This window comes from Hypanus sabinus, chromosome 8 (genome assembly GCF_030144855.1).
Source record: "Hypanus sabinus isolate sHypSab1 chromosome 8, sHypSab1.hap1, whole genome shotgun sequence".
Taxonomy (NCBI): domain Eukaryota; kingdom Metazoa; phylum Chordata; class Chondrichthyes; order Myliobatiformes; family Dasyatidae; genus Hypanus; species Hypanus sabinus.
Window position 1 is genome coordinate 134,327,224 of NC_082713.1, and position 21,604 is coordinate 134,348,827.

Sequence of the window (21,604 nt, forward strand, 5' to 3'; positions counted from 1 at the left end):
ATGGTGTGCTAATGAGGTTGTCAGATTAGTCTAACTGTATTCCCAATGTACTGAGAAATCCAGGCAGTTAATGTGAAGTTTGTTAAGATTTTATGAACTCACGAGTTTAAAGAATTGGATGCAACTTGAATGAATGAGTGAGGCAAGAGAAATATACTGGAATTTCCTTGGTGAAGGGTTTTTAATGGCAATATTTTAACCGTTTACTTTTGCTGTTCTTATTTGTGGGCCATGGTTTGAAGCTTCATTTTAAACATGGTTATTGAAGAATCCATGATCACTGTTTCCCTGTGGATTCATTTCACAGGCAGGAGATTCCAGATGACGATGACATCAATGCCTTGTTGCAAGATGCTTGCTGTGCTGGTGCCTCACCTGGTTCCCAGCCACATGATGCGGGGTGGTATGAAACAACTATCTGGGAACAAGGAGACCAAAGGCGGCATCAGATCATAGTCCGCTTTGTGAAGACAAACAGGTTGCACAGGACCCCAGAACGATGCACAATCCTGGTGGAAAGTAAGCTGATGATAGTATACAGTACTCCGTGTATAGCATAGAGGGACACTGTAAACCATTAAATGGCATTTGTTTTGGTGCCAGATTTCCACTGCAGTCCGCTATGCATGCACTTTTCACTGTAACATTTTATTGGTGTGTAAATTCTGTCCCATAACTCCCAGCTATGGGAATTGGAGTCAGCCCATATTCTATATGATTGAGAATCTATGAACTGATCCTGCAATATGCCTATGTTTTAAAGCAGGATTGATCTTGACCGCGGTGGTTTCAGGGCTAGTTAACCTTTCCTCTAATAATCACCCTCAGTTTGTGCATCAGGAATTGAAAGTTGGGTGAGATACTGGCAACCTACTGATACATGTAGAGCCAGAGGCAGGGGAACAGGAGAGGGGCCAATGAATTTAAAAAAACACTCCATCATCAAACCCCACTCTTAAAGCTAGTGTTAGTACCTCTCCAGGATGTGTTACCAAAGAAGATTGTTTTTAATAAAAACCTGGCGATTCTGTAGTTCAAACTTTTGAGAAGTTCAAACTATACCAGAAGCCAAAGAAACAAAAGGCATTGATTGCCCAGGAGTTTACAATAATTATATATTAAATTCCATTATATTCATGGACTTTAACTAATTCTCAGTAAGAAATGTTTGTACCATCTCTGTACTTTCCACATTAGGAGCTGAATTAGCATTTTACACTCTCTCCTCTCTGTTGTAGTGATTTGCGACAGTCATTGACAGTATACTGTAGGACGCTGATGATTTGGAAGGATCATTTACGTATACCATTAGCGATTTCAGTTAAAATTAGTTTTTCTGAAAACAGCTGTTTCAGTGCAATGAAGAAAGTTGAACACATGGAAAGTTGAGATATTACTCAGTCTGCAGTGATTATTTGGATTAACTTGCTCCCACAGATGGACTATAAATGTGAGGTTTAGTAAGCGCTTCGAGCTTTATTCAGAACTGCTTGCATTGCTAAAATTCCTGTTCTATCTCTTCCTTTTAGGGGTAACTCTGAATGAGCTGTACCACTTCTCCGAGAAGTTTGGAAATGTCATTCCCACCACGTCCAGTACTGATCACTTGATACTAACTGACCTTTCCGTTCCTTTCCTGATACAAGATGGGAAATGGCATTATGGGTAATCCTTGTTAAAAATGGCTAATCTTACCAACTGTAAATGGCTGCACCTTCCTTGCTCATCAAATTAGGACCTAACCATAAGAGAATAGTATGCTAATTTATTTTCAACACTGACACTGTGACATTTTCTTTTGATGATCTTGTATACCCAATACTCAACACTCTGGCAGATGTGGAAGACAGAAATCATGTACTCTCTAAGGTGAAAGGCATTATCAGTGAAAATGTGTTTTTGTTTCATATAACCTTTTACAATCCTCTCTCACATGCTATAACACACCATGTAGGTCAAAACCATTACACAACAGCACATTGCTTTGATGGATCAAATAGCTGTTGTAGGAGACGTTAATTATGCTGATTCAGATTCTCACTGTTACTTGGCAAGTCAGATGTGTGCTTAGTAGGACTAAATTAGATGGCCAAATGAGGATTGGCAAACCAAGCAAAAACTATTGTGGTACAATCTACTTTCAGATAATTGTGTGGGTGCATTCTTTTAACCATTACTTGCTGAGACATTCAAATTACAAAGGAATAATTTTTAAAACTTTGCATCTATAAGTCAATTTCACACAGTCTGCTCAGCCCATATTAACTAAACAAAGTTAATATGGTTTCCAGAAGTTTCTATTTGTATTTAAATATGATTTACATTTTCTTGTATGGAGAATTTGATTACATTCTCAAGCTTGAAAAGAAAACAAAAACAAATTGTTTTAAGAGTTATCACCAATTCGTAAATGACAAATAGTTTGCTGTGCATTTGACGATAAGGGCTCTTTAGTTTTTAGCTTGACGTGATTTTACTCTCTTCCTTCAGCTGCAAGCAATGCTCTCACCCTCAGCCAGTGAGTGCTCTTCAGTCCCTGACTCACAGTGATTCATGGGAGCTACCAGCAATAGCCAAAGGTAAGCTTTACCACTCCAAGCGGTAGATGTAGGGATCTCATAGCAGCAGAGGATTAAACCACCAATGACAGGAATCTGAAACAAGGACACTATATGCTACAACAATCAGCAGGTCAGGCAGCATCAGTGGGGAGCGGATCAAGGAGCGTTCATCAGAATGAGAAAACAAATGTGGTTTAAATTGAGATAGGTGTTTAGGTAGAGGGAATGGTTTTGGTGGCTGACCAGTAAAAAATTGCTTTAAAATCTACTATTTGGAGTCAGAAAAGGAAGCGAAGCAAATTGTAACAGAATGGTCCAATGACTTTTGTAGAGAGTTACCTAACATTGGACAATACAATATTATTCCCAACAGCTTTAGCGCATCCTGTCAAAAGATAATGTGCCCTTCAGTGAGCTTATGCTGGCAATACTGGAGCAGTGGACAAGGGCAAAGACAGAGAGGTCAGATTGGAATTTGGGTGGAGAATTAACATGACAGGAGACAGAAAGCTCTGACCATGTAGCCTGAGAGTCTGGTGTCTGCAGTGCAGAGGAGGCCATGTAATGAGCACTGAATGCACTACACCAAATAGAAAGAAGTCTAAGTGAACTGCCCCTTCACCTGGAAGGGTTGTTAGGGTCTCTGACTGGTGGGGAGGGAACAAGTCAAATGATAAATGAATAGGGCGTAAGAAGGAGAGTAGAGATGAATGGGGGGACCAGGGAGTCATGGAGGGAATAGTCATTTCAGACAGGGGATGTGATAATATACCTGCTAAAGGAATCCCACTGGAGGTGGCAGTATTTCGCAGGATGGTCCATTGAATGTGGAAGCTGGTGAAGTGGGACGTGAGGATCCATATTCTAGCTAGAGGGAAAGGGACGGAAGAAAAAGTACGAAATAGAGAAGAGTAATGGTTGGGAACGTGATTAACTACTGTGAAGAGAAAACCACATTTAAGGAAAAAAGAAGCCATCTTAAAGGTACTGTTGTGGAAACTCAATCAGAGCTCACATAATCTTTATCACTTAAATGAATACCATTTGACTTGCTTAATTTCCCTTCCTGGTGCTCATATTAACTCATCTCACTAATATCTTCCATCTCCTGGGAGTGACTTCGTCCTATTCAATCTTGTGATCAGAGACACCATTAATTTCCCTGCCTTCCTTTATTTTCCAAAATCCTTAAAGATGCTCCCAAATCCAACTTGTTCATTGCTGTAATTCCATGCCCAAACCTTGTCACTGACTGGCCCTTGATTAATCTGACAAGATTTATCCTGTAGCAAAATATCCCTCTTTTTTTTTTATCTTTGAACAGTAATGAGCATCATTGACTGCATCTTTCCTCTAATTCCCTGTTCCATTGTTCAGACTCACTTCATCTGCTTTCATTCTTATTATTTTCTAACTATAGAATCATCTCACTCTATTCCCCGTACCTTTGATGTTCCCTGAACACTAGGCCTTGACCAGTTACTGTTTCTTGCTTGATCGAACACCTCTTTCCCTGTTCCATCTCGCCACTATCTATCTCCCTCAAATCTTCTACCATGTTTGATATGACCAGCATCCACTTCCATGGAAACAGGAAGTTTATCCCATTCATACTGGGAGGTCTGAAAATTGTGGGACCAATTTTTTGCCAAGGTCTCACTATGAAGGTGTGATTTCATTTTGTTAACAGGAATCAAAAGAATACAATAGTTCATAACACCTGCTGGCAGAAGTTAATGCAATCCTACTTTTGGGCAGTTTGAATGGTTTCACTACACAGTAGGAGACCATTCAGTCCAACCTGTCTTTGCTAGGTCACTGCTACCCTTCTCCTGTATTTTGTCTATGTTTTTCCAGCTGTCATTGAAGTACCTTCATGTAAACCATTCCAGATTATAGCGAGGTGGGTGCATCAGTCTTCCTGACCACACACCCAAACTCAAGCAGAATCTGGTCCATATTAACATGCAGTCTCTGCGTCAGTTTTAGGCATCCAAAGGCTACATTATGTTTTCGTCTTGAAGTTTACACTGGATGATGGAACGGGATCACTGGATGCATTTTTGTGGGATGAAGCGGTAAGTCAGTCTTAGTTGTGGATAAACTACAAGTACTAACGGTAGACGTGTCAAGCAATTTGCCAAACTGTGGCTCAGAGACATCAGATGGGAAGTTAAGTGCTGCCAGCAGGTCTGTGGGGAATGGAACTGAATGAATGTGACTTTCGGAGGCCATCGCCCACCCAGTCACTAATCAGGTCTGGACCTGTGTGACTGCGGTCTCATAGAGTGCAGTGATGTCCATTGCACTTCAGAGAGTGATGACATGGTCCACAACTACTAGATGTAGTATCATGAATACTGGTTACAGACATCCATCCAAAAATGGTTCAGGATCAGCCACTTTGTAAAAAAAAAACAAATGAAGGTCAAATGAGAAGTTATTGGTGAGCAGGAATTCACAGATGAATTGTGCTACTTCCCTCCCTTTAACGACAATTTTAGGAATAACTACTGTGGCCAAACAGGATTTTGGGATGCTGAACAAGTATCAGGCTTGAAAATGCCTGAATAGTCTTGCAGAATGGGTCTTTGATGGACGCAAGCAGAGACCATTTCACACCTCATGGTGCATTGTTGGCCAGCAATCATATCTGTTTAAAATTGGGCCACCACTCTGGGAAGTAGCAGCCATATTTCGTGTTGCATCCGCCTATTGGTCAGGGGAAGGAACTGTGATCCGTGAAATCCAGATACCTTAGCAATGACCCAAGGGGAGAGGTGCATGACCATGTTTTTTTCCTAAAGACGGTGGGCAACGCTGAACAGCATCCTCTTCATTGCCTCTACATACCTGAAATAAAATAGCAACCAGAACTTCACCCAGTATCCTGGCCTGTGGGCCAAATAATGTTCAGGGTAGTTTTCACTGAGAAATAAAGGTTAGCACTTGTCTTTTCTTATGACCAAACCAATCTGTAGCAGACTCTGAGTCCTTGGTGTATTTGAACTGCAAATCCCTTTGTTCCTTTACCCAACCGAGACCTTCTAAGTAACAGATGACCTTCCTTTTCTGACCAACTTGCGCCGCCTTGTTTTCATGAACCTTTTTCACGAACTATTTGCCCATTCAATGAATTATTAATATCCATGCTAATTTGCACAGATTCTAAGTACACCATCTGGGGCAGGTGTTTTCCAACTGTTCTGGAGAGCTGATACAGCCCGATTGGGCTGAAAGGCCTCTTTCTATGTCATGAGAGGAGAAGAAAAGTCACCTGAAAAATTTCCCAGATGTTCCACCACTTGTCAAATTCATTCTCTGTAAATCTGAGCGTGTCAAGGAATGAGTCGAAGGTGATTACCTTCAGGGTGTTGCTTTATAACTATATTTTCATCAAACCACCCCATCCCATTCCTCTCTAGGTTAATTATTCCAATAGGGACTATGATGTGTGGATTTATTCCCTCCTTGTCAAAGTTCCTGTGACGTCCTCCATCGTTTATTCCAACATGGGCCAGTATAGCTAGTGTTTCTCCTCCCCTTTCTATGATCTTCTCTGGGAGACGTCCATTACCCTACCTCATGAGCAAGGCACTTTTCAGGATTGTTGCCTGTAGCGAGCAGTGACTGGGCCCTAGGTATAGAATCCTCGTTAACTGCCACATGAATAATTTGCTCCCTCCACTGTTACCCAACTCAACTTACTTCCTGGATAACCTTCCACGTCACAGTGGCCTAGTGGCTGATCGCCCTGTAGTCCATCCCTTTGTGCTCCTCAGATAATGAATAAATACTGTCTGTAGAATAGGCAGAGTGTCATCACGTAAATCTCTGCAGCCTGTTTCCCTAACAGTAGTGCCTCATCCTCCTGAATCTGTTTTAATACCCATCAATAGCTGCATTCTCAGTAATTCTATCCAGAATTTCTTCTCCTATCCTGATGTGTCAGTGTCTCTGGCTCAATAACTGAGATAGAGGGTTCAAGGTTGAGGTGTTTCCCCGATGATGTGTTTGTTCAAGATGGTTTTATTCACTGTCCCGCATTCTCTACTACAAAACTGCAACCTGCCCTCCCATTATCTTAGACCAGCGTAAGTCTACTTATTAAAATCTTATTCCAACAACTATTCATACTTAAAGTAGTTTAACATGTTAACAAGTCTTTTAATCTTTGGCTGGCGGGGTGGAGGTATGCCTTTACCAAAGGAGGTGTAAGATGCTCCTTCCCTCCACTAGCTTGCAGGTCACCCCTGGGGAAAGTATAGCACCTTCTAGCCCACCCGCAACCATCAGGTCACATGAAGCCATGAGAGCAGCTGATGAGTGGCCATGTGAAGAGCTGGTGCATATCTCAAGTCCTGACGCCAGGCAGACAATCATTGAAGAGTATCGATAGCTAGCGTCATCCATCTTGTAAAGACACCGCCCACAAGAAGGCAATGGCAAACCACTTCAGTAGAAGAATTTTCCAAGAACAATCATGGCCAAAGACTGTGATCACCCATGTCATACGTCACGGCACAAAATGATGAATATTCACTATTCAAACACCCACCTCGTATAGGAAAATTGCTTTTTGTTCTTCCACTTTGCCTAATTTATTCATGACCAAAACCCTTGAATTTCACAAGATATGGAAGCATTATTTCAGGAAACTAAGCTGCCAGCTCCATACACAGTGTACCAACAACTCCACCCCCCCCCCCCCCCCTTGTATTTATCCAGCAAAAAACTCTAAACACATCATCCCCACTAACTGACGAAGGGTCTCGGCCTGAAACGTCGACAGTGCTTCTCCCTATAGATGCTGCCTGGCCTGCTGTGTTCCCCCAGCATTTTGTGTGTGTTGTTGTTCGAATCCCCACTATTAACCTGCAACTGACACAAGCAAGCAGAAACTTTACCACTGTGAAAGAAACCAATGATTAATTTAAAAGTTAAATGATAAACATTGACTACTGAACTTAAGTGCAATACCCAAAACTCTTCAAATAGCTGTACTCATTAAAAACTTTTGCTCTGTAGAAGTATTTTGTGGAGCAGGACTCTCTGTTACTTCCATCATCAGCAGGTGGATCAGAGGGAGATGCAAAGCACTAATCCACTTCAGACTATCAAGTGAAGCTGTAAATTCTGAATCTTCAGCACTCTATTTATTGCCTGTGATCATCTGTTACTCATTCATTATTTATATGAATTAGGATAATATTTTTTTTAAATCACTGATGCACGGCCAGTTACTGGCCTGGCATCATCAAGCTTCACTCTGACTGAACTGGAACAAGAGCAAACTGTCTGTCATGAGAATACTACACAAAAGGTAATGTTTGTGAAATGCAGCGAATTCAATGGTGATTTTCCACTGAAGCCATGTTGATTATTTAAAGTTTAGAAGTGAAATACTTCCAAAGAAGCTCATCCATATCATTTGCAAAGAGGGCCCGAAGTCCCTTCTTTGTTGGAGTGTTTTTGAAGGGGAATGTGGACAATATGGTGGTTGTCCATCAGGTCTGATGATGACAGGAATTCTGTGCGGGAGTGATTTTAAAGTGGAGAAGCCGTTGCACTGGGGAACTTCTACTCTCTCGACCTCAGAAGTCCGGGTCCGGTAGTATGAACAAGCATCACAAACTGGGGTCTTCTAGTTTGTGGACAATATAGAGAACAGGCAATTGATGAGAGAATAAAAGCAGGAAGATTTAATATTAATTGATCCAGTAGTGGTGGATCACCTTTCTGGTGCTAGAAAAATTTCCAAGTATATTTATAACAATAAACATTATATTTATGTGGCTTGAAGTTAGCAGGCTCACGTTTATGTCTTGTGTTGACCTGTTGAACGCTGAGTCTTTTTATGGACACACGCCCAGTCACACTAATTCTGCAACCCCGTGGGATCTTGACATCTTCCAATACTCATATAACAGCAAGGTGGAATCTGTCCTTGACCCTACTAATACATGCTTCCTTGATTTACACTGGGCTTCTCTAAGCTCCTGAAGCATGGTCTTGAGATCCTCCATGCCATTCTTTTTTTGTAATTTATTTTTTTATTGAAGTTCATCAAACATTTCCATAAGATGTATTTCAGACATTGTACGTATATATCATATATATCACAAAATCTCCACAAAGTATTTATCTGGGGTATACACTTACAGAAAAGAGTGGAAAGAAAAAAACAAGCAAAAGGAAAGAACTATGTACAAGTAGGGAGTGATCTTTTTTTTTTACAACAGATTCATTGATTTGTGAGAATAAAATCAGGCCTATGAGGCATTATGTAGTTAAACCATTTTTCCCAGTATGAATCAAATTGTTCCAGCTTATGATTAATAGATGCTGTTATCTTCTCCATTTTGTAAATGTCCATTGTAATTTTCATCCATGTATTTAAAGTTGGGCTCTCCTGTGATAACCATTTCCTAGTAAATTCTTGAGGTATATATCCAAAATATATGGTCTTACTCTCCAAGGGTATTTCACATTTAAAGATGTCTTGTAGGGCATTGTGTATCCCCCTCCAATAGTTTTTGATTACAGGGCAGTCCCAAAAAATATGATAATGATTTGCATTTTGATTTTCACAATTTCTCCAGCAAACAGGGAGGTTACTATCATAAAGGGATTTCTGAGAGGGTGTAATAAAAATATTCTTAGTGTTCTTTCTCCAGTTTAAGCATTCGTGGACCAAAGTTTCCAAAGAGTCTTTTTCACTTCTTCATAAGACCAGGTGACTATAAGACACAATGTATGATCACTCTCATTAGCTAAACCAAGTTCCTCAAAAATTTGATAAAGTTGATTTATTTTCCTGTGTAAAAAACAAAACAAAACAAAACATTTCTATGCTTCCTAGAATAATCTCAAGTGATTTCAACAGCTGGTTTAAGTTTTTCAACCCAGACCATGCTGTCTGGCTGCAGTGATTACAGATTCCAATATTCCTTGTGAGTCGATCTAAAGTAATAAATGTCAGCACCAAACATCTGTGCCTTCCGTGTGTGTTACTACTCATCATAGAACCTGATTTGCTCAGAGCAACATCAGAAAGGACGTTTTTTTTTAAAGTCCGGTGTGGTTGATAATTAAGCTTGAGGACTCAGCAGGTAATAGGAGTCCAACTAAATGTGCCTCATCTGTACTTGCAGGAACGATTCTTTGGGATTCCTGCAGCTGACATTGTGATCAGTGAAGTACTTCAGGAAAAGCTAACAAAAATAATGAGTACCTTGTGTCCTCCAAAGACAGATCCCGGTAAGAGGGCTATAGAGTGTACACTTATTAATTAATTCTCACAGTGGAGTAGGGGTGGGGGAGGGAGAAATTCCTGGCAGAATCCAATAGAATTTATATCTTGTGCACACACGTACACACAAAATTTCAGAGAAGATACGGCATTTTAGCACAATACAAACTAAGCGTAATTCCCGTGCTTCAATGGAAATCGTAGCTGAGTGACTGTGCCCTCCACATTCTAATCATTACCAACTCACCTGTGGACAAAGCCATCAACTTCAGGGATTATGAAGGAACTTTGCTGAGAAGGTCCAGCTGCAGGAAGTAAACCTGTTGAATTGCAGCAGCCTTGAACTTTATGTCATTTGGAAATTAGTATGTCTGAATCCTTTGTTGTCAGAAAAGTAATAATAGGATTGGTCAGAGTCCACATTGGATATCTAAGATTTCCCATAGACGCTTGTCAGATCTGTTTAATTTTTGTTTTGAAATTCTAACTTAAGGAATAGGTAAGGGAGAGGCAGTTTTTGTGATGAACATTTAGAAAAGCCTTTGATAAAGTGCCACACAAGAGATAGAAGCATAGAACACTACAGCACAGTACAGGCCCTTCAGCCCTCCATGTTGTGCCAACCCATATAATCCTTAAAATAAAGTACTAACCCCACACTACCCCATAACCCTCCATTTTTCTTTCATCCATGTGCCTGTCCAAGAGGCTCTTAAATACCCCTAATGGTTTAGCCTCCACCACCATCCCTGGCAAGTCATTCCAGGCACCCACAACCCTTTGTGTAAAAAAACAAAACAAAACAACAACTTACCCCTGATGTCTCCTCGGAACTTCCCTCCCTTAATCTTGTAGATATAAATGACTAAAGAAATTAAAGCACGTGATAATGGTGGAAATCTACAGAGGATTAGTTAACAGAGAGAAAATGGTTAACAAGTTACTTTCAGTTTAGGAGACTGATACCGGAGTGGGAGACTGGGATCGTTGCAAGGCCCCAGCTGCTCACACTCTATATTGATGATTTGAACATTTGGTTGTGGGAACCACAGTGCAGTACATCCAAATTTGTGATTGATAGAAAGCTTGGTGGCTTTGTGGGTTAATAAAAGGAAGCAAAGAGGTCTCAGCAGAGACAGATTGTGTGAGTCAGCTAGGATATGGCTAACAGAATACAGTGTGGAAAAATAAAAGGCCATTGGTTGGAAAAATAGAAAGGCCAAGTTTTTAAAAAGAAAAAGAGCAGTACAATGTTATTACAGCTCGGAGTTTGGAATTCAGTTCCAGTGCCATCGGTAAGGAGATTGCACGTCCTGTCTATGAACACGTGAGCTTCCTCTGGGGGCTCCGGTTTCCTCCCACAGTCCAAAGACGTACCGGTTAGTAGGTTAATTAATCATTGTAAATTGTTCTGTGATTAGGCTATGGTTAGATATGTGACTTGGGCTGGAAAGAGCCTGTTCCGTACTATATTTTTAGTTAAGTAATTAAAAGGTGTTGGTGTTCAGAAACGTCTGGATATCCTTGTAAACAAAATACTGAAGGAACAACTGAACAGGCAAGCAGGAAGGCACACCTTCTAGGCCTTTATTTCAATAACCATTTAACAATCACAGCCATCTTGGCCCTTCTGGTCCTTGCCGAACACTTACTCTCACCTAGTCCCACCGACCTGCACTCAGCCCATAGCCCTCCATTCCTTTCCTGTCCATATACCTATCCAATTTTACTTTAAATGACAATATCAAACCTGCCTCTACCACTTCTACTGGAAGCTTGTTCCACACAGCTACCACTCTCTGAGTAAAGAAGTTCCTGCTCGTGTTACCCTTAAACTTTTGCCCCCTAACTCTCAACTCATGTCCTCTTGTTTGGATCTCCCCTACTCTCAACATGGAGAGAGGGTTCACAAGATTGTCTCCAGAGTTGTGTCCTATGCTTGTATACTCTTAACCTTAGAGAGTGCAGGCCTGGGATAAACTCTCCTGCAGAGTCTTCCTTTCTCCCATATGCTTTCCCACTCCCCCATATTCTCTCTCTCTCTCTCCTCCCACAGACCTGCATCCTTTCCTGCCCTCCCCACGCTCCCAGTCTTCCCTTCGCCTTCCCTCACACAAACTGATTTTCTCCTCTCGTGCTCTCCCATTGCTTCATTCTTCCTGTTGCTCCACTTTATCAATTCTCTTACCTCCCTTCTCTCGTCCCCTTACCCTCTCTCTCTTTGTTACTTTTTTTTATAAAAAAAATGCTCCAAGTAATTACTTAATTGCAATGATTTTTTAATTGCCCTGCCTGATAAATGTTAGTCAGACCATGTTACCAAATCAGTGCTAAGCATGCTGACACCCTTGTTACCTGTATACCTGCAGAAGGCTCTCCATGGCTAGAATGCTGCCTCAAGTCCTATTACGTCGGGGAAGGCTCGGAGGAGAAGACGTGCTATCAACTTTTCGATACCACATTTGCAGGATTTGAAGGCATCTAACATTTCATGAACACATCCTGAACCAACTTTACCGAGAGTGAGCCCTGAAGTATTTTAGTATTTCTTCGTGTATTAAAGATATCTTCATCCTTCATCGGTTAGGGGCGGTTACTATTGCTTTCAGATTTCTGTACATTATTTCCTTAACTAGGATAATGGATGAACATCAAACCATTATAATCTGTAAGGCAGCATCTATGATAGATAGATACCACCAGCATTTTGTGTGTGCTGCTTGGATTCCCAGCACCTGCCGATTTTCTCCTGTTTGTGACATTACCTTATGGTTGAGTTTCTCTCCACGTAAGTGCATCATTGTCCGCTGCCAAGTATCATTAAGAATGGATCCTTTTTATAGAACTACTGAAGACAGACAGATTATGATAAAAAGCCATGGTTCATCATAAAGCTTAGCTTCACTGCCAAACTTTTTAAACGTAAGTGGTTGCTGGCTAGCTCAGTAACTACATGTTCACTTTAGACAATTGGTTCAGTTTCTCGCTAATCATAAAACAGTAATGTTTATTCCTGAAAGATGTTTTAAACTTTCTCCCTCAGCACCTGTATTATCTCTTGTAGCTGTCATTTAGAGATTTGTTCTGGATTCTTCGCTTTATAAGGATTGTTTTATGCTCCTTTATGACGCACACCATTGTATTTTAATACAGTTTACACTGGCTTTATCCTGTCACTAATTCTGTTTGTGCTGAAAAGACACTGTACATTTCATGCAGCCCATATTCAGTCAAATTGTGGCAACTGAGGCACCTTCCTGCAAATTTGTTAAGCAACTTTGTAAGATGTCCGAGTTCTTTAGAAGTTAGGATACCTTGCAATATTGATGAACTGTAGCAACTTCAGATGACTTCATGACATGTCCTGTATGTATAGATACGTTTGTATATAAAAGTTCCATAGCCTGACGTTGAATTTCACAGTTTGTTTTGCTACATAGAATTGAATTTCAGATTTTGTTTCTTTTTTTTTATCTATTTTAAAAGCCTTGAAACGGACTGAAAAGGAATTTAAACCATGAAATTACATCCAGAGAAGTGCAGTTTCCAATATCTGGGCAGCAAAGACCAAACCAGCCAAATACACAGTGACTGCAGTTTGCAGCTGACTGGCCACCAGGGGGCAGGTGACTGCGCTTGTTGCATAGAGAGATGTCATTTAGAAGCAATTTGTTGCTCTCTTTGGGGCAGTAATACTACCCCTGAGCAGCACGCTCCAGCCCGGTAATTGTATTTCACCATATTGGAGAAATTATTCATTGGAATGTAGGAGAATAAGAATTTTACAGAGGCGTATAAAATCATGAGGGACCTAGATAGGGTGAGTGCGCACAATCTTTTTCCCAGAGCTGCAGAATCAAGAAATCAAGGATATACAGTCAGCCCTCCTTATCCGCGAATTCCGCATGCGCGAATTCAACCAACCGCAAATCGCGAAAACCCGGAAGTGCTCTTCCAGCACTTGTTTTTCGAGCATGTACAGACCTTTTTTCTTGTCATTATTCCCTAAGCAATGCAATATAACTATTTTACATAGCATTTATATTGCATTAGGTATTGTAAGTAATCTAGAGATGATTTAAAGTATACGGGAGGATGTGCGTGGGTTATTGTGGATCGGGATCGAAAAAAATTGGAAGTTCTCTTACTCAGTAAGTCGGAACAGATACATCTGTATTATTTAGCATCAGTCAAAAGTTTGTCTTAGTATATAGTATGTATTTTACCGTTCTATGCATATAAAACACTTAAGAATGTATGTTTCAGTGCCGGGCTCAGGAACTTCTTCCGGAGTTCAATCCAGTGACAGACCGCTATCGAGCACGCTCTCCACCGTGCCGGGTTGATGTGAGGATCAAAAACCCCAAAACCCAATAAGGCTACAATTATTGCTTAGTAATAATTGTTGCTTTCATCAGGGCACAGCCTTTCTCACTTTATCCATTAAAATTTTTCCGATCGTTGACCGACTGTAGCCTAACGCTTTTCCAATGACCAATGGCGTTTCACCTCTTTCTGATTGCTTTATTATTTCCACCTTATTTTCAATGGCGATCGTGATTACGTTTGTGAACAGAAACACTGCGGATTCAGATCTCTGCCACTGGGTCCTAATGTCCACTGCACTGAGACTGGTTAAATAAGGTCTGGGGTTCTGCTGGGTACTAAGATCCTCCGCATTGAGACAGGTTGAATAAGGGATTTCAGCATCCGCAAATTTTGGTATCCGCGAGGGATCCCGGAACCAATCCCTTGCGGATAAGGAAGGCCGACTGTAGTTAAGTGAGGGGAAAGAATTAATGAGAACCTGAGGGACAACATTTACACCAGAAGGTTTGAAGATATGGAATGAGCTGCCAGAGGAAGAGGTTAAGGCAGGTACATTAACAACATTTAATAAACATTTGGATAGGTACATGGAAAGGAAAGGAGGGATACGGGCCAAACACAGAGAAATGGGGCTAGCATAGATAGGAATCTTGGTTCGCCTTGACCAATTAGGCCAAGGGGGCTGTTTCCATGCTGTATGACTCTTTGGCTCTCTAAGTGCTAACCCAGTGGACACCGAGACATCCATTAAAACTGCACAGAAATACTACAGGCATAAAAGGGAGGCAACGTCATCAGTGATGTAAGCAATAAATTAAAATCTGACAGCTATAAAGAGAGGAAGCAAGTGAGATGTACGTGCAGAGAACGTGACTCAAAAATAGCACTGTAAGGCATAGGTGCAGAATTAGGCTGTTTGGCCCATCGAGTCTGCTGCGCCATTTCATCATGGGTTGGATGCGTCAGTGGATTTGCCCGCCTGAAGGATGCTCTCACGTCGGTCTCAGAGGCTGAAATCATAAGGTCATCGGGTCTCAGAAAGTTCGTGAAGGTGCCTCTGTCCTCAGGACTGAACTCTGTGCCATGGTTGCTTGTGGTTAATGCAACATTATTATATCACCATGTCATATGTGAACACTTCACTTTTTAAAAAAAACTGAGTAGAAAAGTATTCTGTCTCCTGTGTTTTTCTTTCGATTAGCTTCTGGAGTTATAAAACATAAAAGGGACATTTTGCTATTGGGCATTCAATTCTGGTACTGTCTGTAAGGAGTTTGTACGTGCACCACGGGTTTCTGCTGGATACTTCAGTGTTTTCCCACAATTCGAAGATGTACTATTTAGTAGGTTAATTGCTCATTGTAAATTGTCCTGTGATTAGCCTAGTGTAAATAGGTGGGTTGCTGGGCAGTGCGGTGGGTTGGGCTGAAAGGACCTGTTCTGCGGTGTATCTCTAAATAAACAGTCACACTTAAACGTCTTCCCACAGAAGCAAGGGAGAACATGTGAATTTGTGTTTGTTTAAGAAAACTTGACAGGTTTTGCACAGGGATAGTGCCAAATGCAACCATCCAGTTGGTCTAATCTCAATATCCTCCTCATGTAACTTGGAGAAAACATTTTATCGTTAGACATCAGTACTATAACCAGGCTGATAGTGATTAAAATAGGACACCATATTACATCCTGGATGTTCCCACAGTGTATGATTTGCTTCATTCAGTTTTAAATGGCAGAGACCACAGGAGCAGAATGAGGACATTTGGCCCACAAAGTCTGCTCCACCATCAATTATAGCTGACCTTCTACTCTCAACCCCATTCTCTCACCTTCTCCCTCTAACCCTCAACCGCCTTACCACCAAGAACCTATCAATCGTTGCCTTAAATACACCCAGTGATGTAGCCTCCACATCCTCTGTGGCTATGACTTCCACAGATTCAGATGACAGAATCTTCGAAGGAGAACATCAGCTCTTCACAAAGCAAGCAAATTCTTCCTTATTACGGTTGTGTGAAAGGAAAGAAATAAACATTTTTAATACACTAGTAATTCAGACTATCAACTTAATTGAGTTTCCAATGGATATAATTGGTGGTTGTTACTAAAATTTGACCTCACTCTTGAGTCTTCCTGCAGTTTTATTGCTTTCAGCACTTCTGTGTTAGATGTCCAATTCCTCCCTGCAAAATTAGAAGTTGTCTTTCAAACAGAATATTACTCGGCCAGATTTTGCCAGCCTGCAGCTCTGTGCTGAACTGCCAGTATATAATGGTGTAAATGGAAGCAAGATCAGCATTCCTGTGTGGATGTGTGTCAGATTAGCTGACGATTTCATATCTGTACTCTGATATTGGGCTCCATAATTCAGCAATGAAGGGTAATTTTGCAATAATCCTCTGCACTTATGCTGGTGAATCTTCATATTGAACCTTGCACCAGAATAGACCATTTGAGTGTTTCATGTGAGTTAAGTGTTAAGTAATTCTCATTTTGAACTTATTAACTTCAGTGAGATTTCTTAAAAAAAAATTATGTTCTTAAGTGGCATTTTTACCTTTTTTTAATATTGAAATATAATGTGTGTGTATGTATGTATGTATATATATATATATATATATGTTATATTCTTACAATTTGAATTTTAATAGCTTTTAATTCATAATGTTTGATTTTAATTTATGTTGTTTGGCAAGTTTGACGAGGGTTAGACTGTTTTATGACTGAGCTTTTCCTGTCCCCTTTATATTGGATTTCACACAGACATTTTGAAGCTGCTGTGAGAACATTACCACTGAGGACCGACTTCGAACTTAAGTTGTTACCAGTGGGTATTTGGAAATGTGGGTTTTGACATTTATCTTAGGTTGGTGGGATCAGAATCAGGTTTAGTATCACCTGCAGGTATTGTGAAATTTGTTAACTTTACAGCAGCAGTGCAACGGAATGCATTATAAATAAATACAGAGAAGAAAATTTGTATTACAGTGTGTGTGTGTGTGTGTATATAAATATATATATATATATATATATATATATATATATATATATATATATATATAGTTTAAATAAATAATGAAATAGTGAAAAAGGTAGTAGATTTTCTCTTGTTTGTGAGTGCATGGGTTCAATTGGATGACAGACAGGAAGTAGCTGTTCCTAAATCGCTGAGTGTGTGCCATCAGACTTCTGTATCTCCTTCCCGATGGTAACAGTGTGAAGTGGGCACGTTCTGGGTGGTGGGGGTCCTTAATGATGGACGCTGCCTTCCTAAGGCACTGCTCCTTGAGGATGTCTTGGATACTACTGAGACTAGTACTCATGATGGAACTGACTAATTTTACAAGTTTCTGCAACTTAGTTCAATTTTGTGCAATCACCCCCCGCCTCCCCCCATACCAGATGGCAATGCTTATTGCTCTCCACAGTATATTTGTAGAAGTTTTCAAGTGCTTTAGTTAACAAACCAAATCTTATCAAACTGAAACGTAGCCACTGTCTTGCCTCCTTCATAGCTCCATCAATATGTTGTAGGAATGCTGACCTATAGTCAATAAACAGCATCCTGACGTAGGTATTTGCATTGTCCTGGTGATCCAAGGCTGTGTGGAGATCCTTTGAGATTACATCTGCTGTAGACCTATTGTGGCGATAAGCAAATCGCAGTGTGTCCAGGTCCTTGCTGAAACAGGAGTTGATTCTAGCCATGACCAAAGTATTTCATCACCATAGATATGAGTGCTACCGGACAGTAATCATTGAGGCAGCTCACGCTGCTCTTGGGCACTGGTCTAAGTAATTGCTGCCCCTTTGAAGCAGTGTTGGAACTTCCGACTGTAGCAGTGAGAGCTTGAAAATGTCTTTGAGCATCCCCACAGTTAGTTGACACAAGTTTTCAGAGCCTTACCAGGTACTCCCATTGGGCCCTGCTGCCTGGCAAAGGTTCACCCTCTTGAAAGACAGCCTGACGCCAGCCTCCGAGACTGAGATCAGAGTCATTGGATTCTTCCGGGGGGGGGGGGGGGGGGGGGTTGTGAGCTGAAAGTTGATTGTAAATTGTAACCATTTGAGGTAGCAATAGTTTAACAGCCAGATCCAGGCAACAGTGTAAGCATTTCACTTGGTTTAAAAGGTTCAAAGAGACCAGACAATGTGAGTGTCAATCTAGACCGAATATACTCAATTAGCAGTGAATTCACCCTGTAACTGCAGTAATAGAGTTTACAAGACATTGAATGAAAGTTCTTCAGGTGGAGGTTTATCATTCTCATAAGAAAGCTAGTTTCTTCCCAGAGAAGAGCAAGGAAATCAGGTCATCCACAGCCGTTCCCAAGGATAAGATGGATTAAGTTTTGGGAACATTGTTAACGAGTCAAAGAAAAGCTAAATTGGTGCAGGTGTTGAAAATCTGAAATAAACAGCAAAGGTGATAAACTCAGCAGATCAGTAAGCGTCTGTGAAGACAGAAGGAATCAAGTTGATTATCTTTTAGTACATTTTTAACTGATGTTTTAAGTATTCCAGGGAAGGTTGCATTGTCCAGCTTGATTGCAATTTACAAAACAAAAAATGCATGTACATTTTCTTGATGAACATCTTAATAATATCTTCATGACAATAACTTAAGATTAGAAACATCTGCAATGTAAAATGCCTAAAGCTTTTCAAAAGCATGATTACCTAACAATATTTGACATGATGCCAGATTAAGTGCTGTAAGGACAGGTCATCTAAAAGAAAATTGTCAGAGTAGGTTTTGAGAAGCATGCTGAAAGAAGGGAGAAAAGCAGGGATATTTACAGGGGAAATTCCAAATTTAGGATATAGGAATAGGACTGCTAATGCTGGAATGAAGAAATTTGGTAATGTACAACTGTTTCGATTTGGAAGGCAGCAGAGAACATGGAGTAGATTACAGTGCTGAAAGAGTACAGAGTACAGGAAGCAAGGTAATATGGAGAGATTTGAAAACAATGAGAATTTGGTGGATGAATGAGACTTGATCATATTTGGTGTATAAGCAGTAGAGCTTGAATGACCATGAATTTATGGAGGATCACCACATGAGCTTTGGAATCGAATGCTTCCTTCCAGTACTGGCATTAACAAGCATGAGGAAGGTTGGCAGAATGGAGATAAGCAAAACTGTTGATGTAATTATACAGGTAATTAGTTAACGATGGCAGAGAGGTTATTTCAGATCACCTGGATACTTGAGGGACTTGTGTTTATTGCTCCTGAACCAGCTGAGCTGGATTTGGTTCACCACTGACAGATTGGCAGGTTAATTGACCACTGTAATTTTCCCCGCTGTGTGGGTAAGTGCAGGATTCTAGAGGGGAGTTGATCAGAATATGGGAAAAATAAAATGGGGTTAATGTAAATGGGTATTTAATGGACAGCACAGATGTGAAGGGCTGAAGGGCCTTTTCCTTCCCTTCCTCCATTTTCTTGGGATGGATAGGGATACCTGAACAAATGCAGCATCCAATGAGGCCTCAGAAGTGGGAGGTCCTCGTGCATATAGTGCTGAGCAGCACTCCATCCCTCAACTTCCCCTCACCGAAACTTCACCTGCTGTCAAAATTATCAAGAGTTTGAAACAGCTTTAAAACTTCTCTGTTATTCAGATGCATTTGATAAACTTTGAAGTTTAATGTTGGCTCTGGTCCATCTAGCTGGGAGCATCAAAATGCCAACAGTTGCCTTTGAACAGTCAGCTGCACCCTGCATGATTCAGATTGGTTAATGGGCGAAAAACAGGCAAGCTTTTACTTGTAATAAGCCTCAGGTATTATTGGCGTAACGTCAGATATTTGCAGGTTATGTTAATGCTTTATTAAATAGATTACTAATCATAAATGGGTGGGAAATTACTTGAGAAGGTGGTGTCTTAAGTTACCCAGGAATGCTTGTGCAAGTTTATATGGAGGAAGAGGTTATATGAAGGAAGGGTTAGTTAGATATCGTTGTGTTGTTGGTACACCTACATTTCTGTGTGCTTACTGCCCAATACACTGCTGGCAATTTGGTCAGCAATGAAGATTTTCCATCTCTGTCTGCCCTTGTTCTCTCAGAGTAGAAGGATTCTTCATTGCTGCTTCTGTAACAGTTTTGTCTTACCAGTCAAGGTTATTAGGCCCGAGCTGACCCCTGAACCTAAAGGACCGGTAGACCACTCTTAGTCTATCCTTTATCCATTGACTAGTTTGCCATGGGAGATTCTACGAAGATCCAAAGACTCCAGCCAACATAACTCTCCAGGTCATTGAGGCACACAAGCCTCCAAACTATGACAAAGTTGTGATCCTCTTGAGGATATTTCTGTGAACTTCTCAATAAATCTCATTAAACACCCATTTACACTAATCCTATTCTTCCCATATTCCAATGACCATTAGTAGTTTTTTAGTAATGTTTATATATTACAAAGTTACCACACAATAATACTTATTAATTTCCTTCTATTTTTCCACATCAGCAACAGCAATAGCTTTCATACATCAGGCAGGTTAGAAAAAGTACTAATTTTATTTAAAGAGACAGCACAGTAACAGGCCCTCTGGTTAACCAGCCTGCACCACCCATGTGCCCAATTAACCTACTAACCCACGTCTTTACAATGTGTGAGCAAACTAGAAGACGCACGTGTGGTCACGGGAGAAAGGACAAACTCCTGAAAGACAACGGCAGATTTGAAACTGGGTCTCTAACGCTGCAAAAGCATTAGGCTCATGCTACCGTGCTCTCCCAAATTAACTTATTGACCAATGAACCTCTTCATTGTGTTCTTCGGACGTTCTATAAGCCCTGTTTATAGCCAGGCCTGAGCTGGATGCAACGTCTTATATAAAGTGCTCTCCCTCTGAAGGCAGCATTCCCTCAACGCTCACTTTAATATCGTTTAAAATTATGTATTGACGTTTAAGGATTAACTTTTCATGTACAATATTCTCACTGAGGCAACTATGTGCAGAGCTGACGCCCATTTATAAGTGTACGTGTAGTTTGGTTATGTGTATTGAGAAACAGAAGTTTAATATTTCCAGACGGAATTCAAAATGAATATATAAAAACATAAATAGCTGGTTTAGAAAAATAAATACCAGCTAGATTGGAACTTGATTTACCCTAGTTATGGTTATCTGTGAAACTCAATGGCTGAGTGTGTTTCCTACTTGGAGGCTATACTTGTGTTACCAATGCGTGCGAAGACATGTTCTGTGTTCTACGTGAATTCTCACCCATGAAAAGCAGGAGAGTTGCCATATCCCCGAATTGACAATTGATTCACTGACATCTCTGAGTTAAAAGTTTGACAAGCTTGTTTTCGGTCTCTTTTTTTTCAATCAACAGTTGCCAAGAAAGGCGATGTGTGTCTCTTTAAGGGCGCTGCTGGAGGAGGGGAATATTTAGGTTGTTTTTAAGTACAGTGGCTTATATCTCACAGGAGGGAGCTGTT

General features: G+C 40.6%; 1 protein-coding gene across 3 annotated transcripts in view; it reads left to right on the forward strand.

Moving 5' to 3' along the window:
• The window catches only part of pot1 (protection of telomeres 1 homolog), a 358,923-nt gene extending 341,818 nt beyond the window's left edge, over positions 1–17,105 (forward strand). For all 3 annotated transcript variants that reach the window (XM_059977893.1, XM_059977894.1, XM_059977895.1), the window contains 6 exons: positions 308–519; positions 1,530–1,665; positions 2,491–2,579; positions 4,545–4,639; positions 9,716–9,821; positions 12,183–17,105. In XM_059977893.1, coding sequence (XP_059833876.1) covers positions 308–519; positions 1,530–1,665; positions 2,491–2,579; positions 4,545–4,639; positions 9,716–9,821; positions 12,183–12,298 — 754 coding nt within the window. In that variant the 3' untranslated portion in view covers positions 12,299–17,105. The remainder of the gene's footprint in view (positions 1–307; positions 520–1,529; positions 1,666–2,490; positions 2,580–4,544; positions 4,640–9,715; positions 9,822–12,182) is intronic.
• Positions 17,106–21,604: the final 4,499 nt, after the last annotated feature.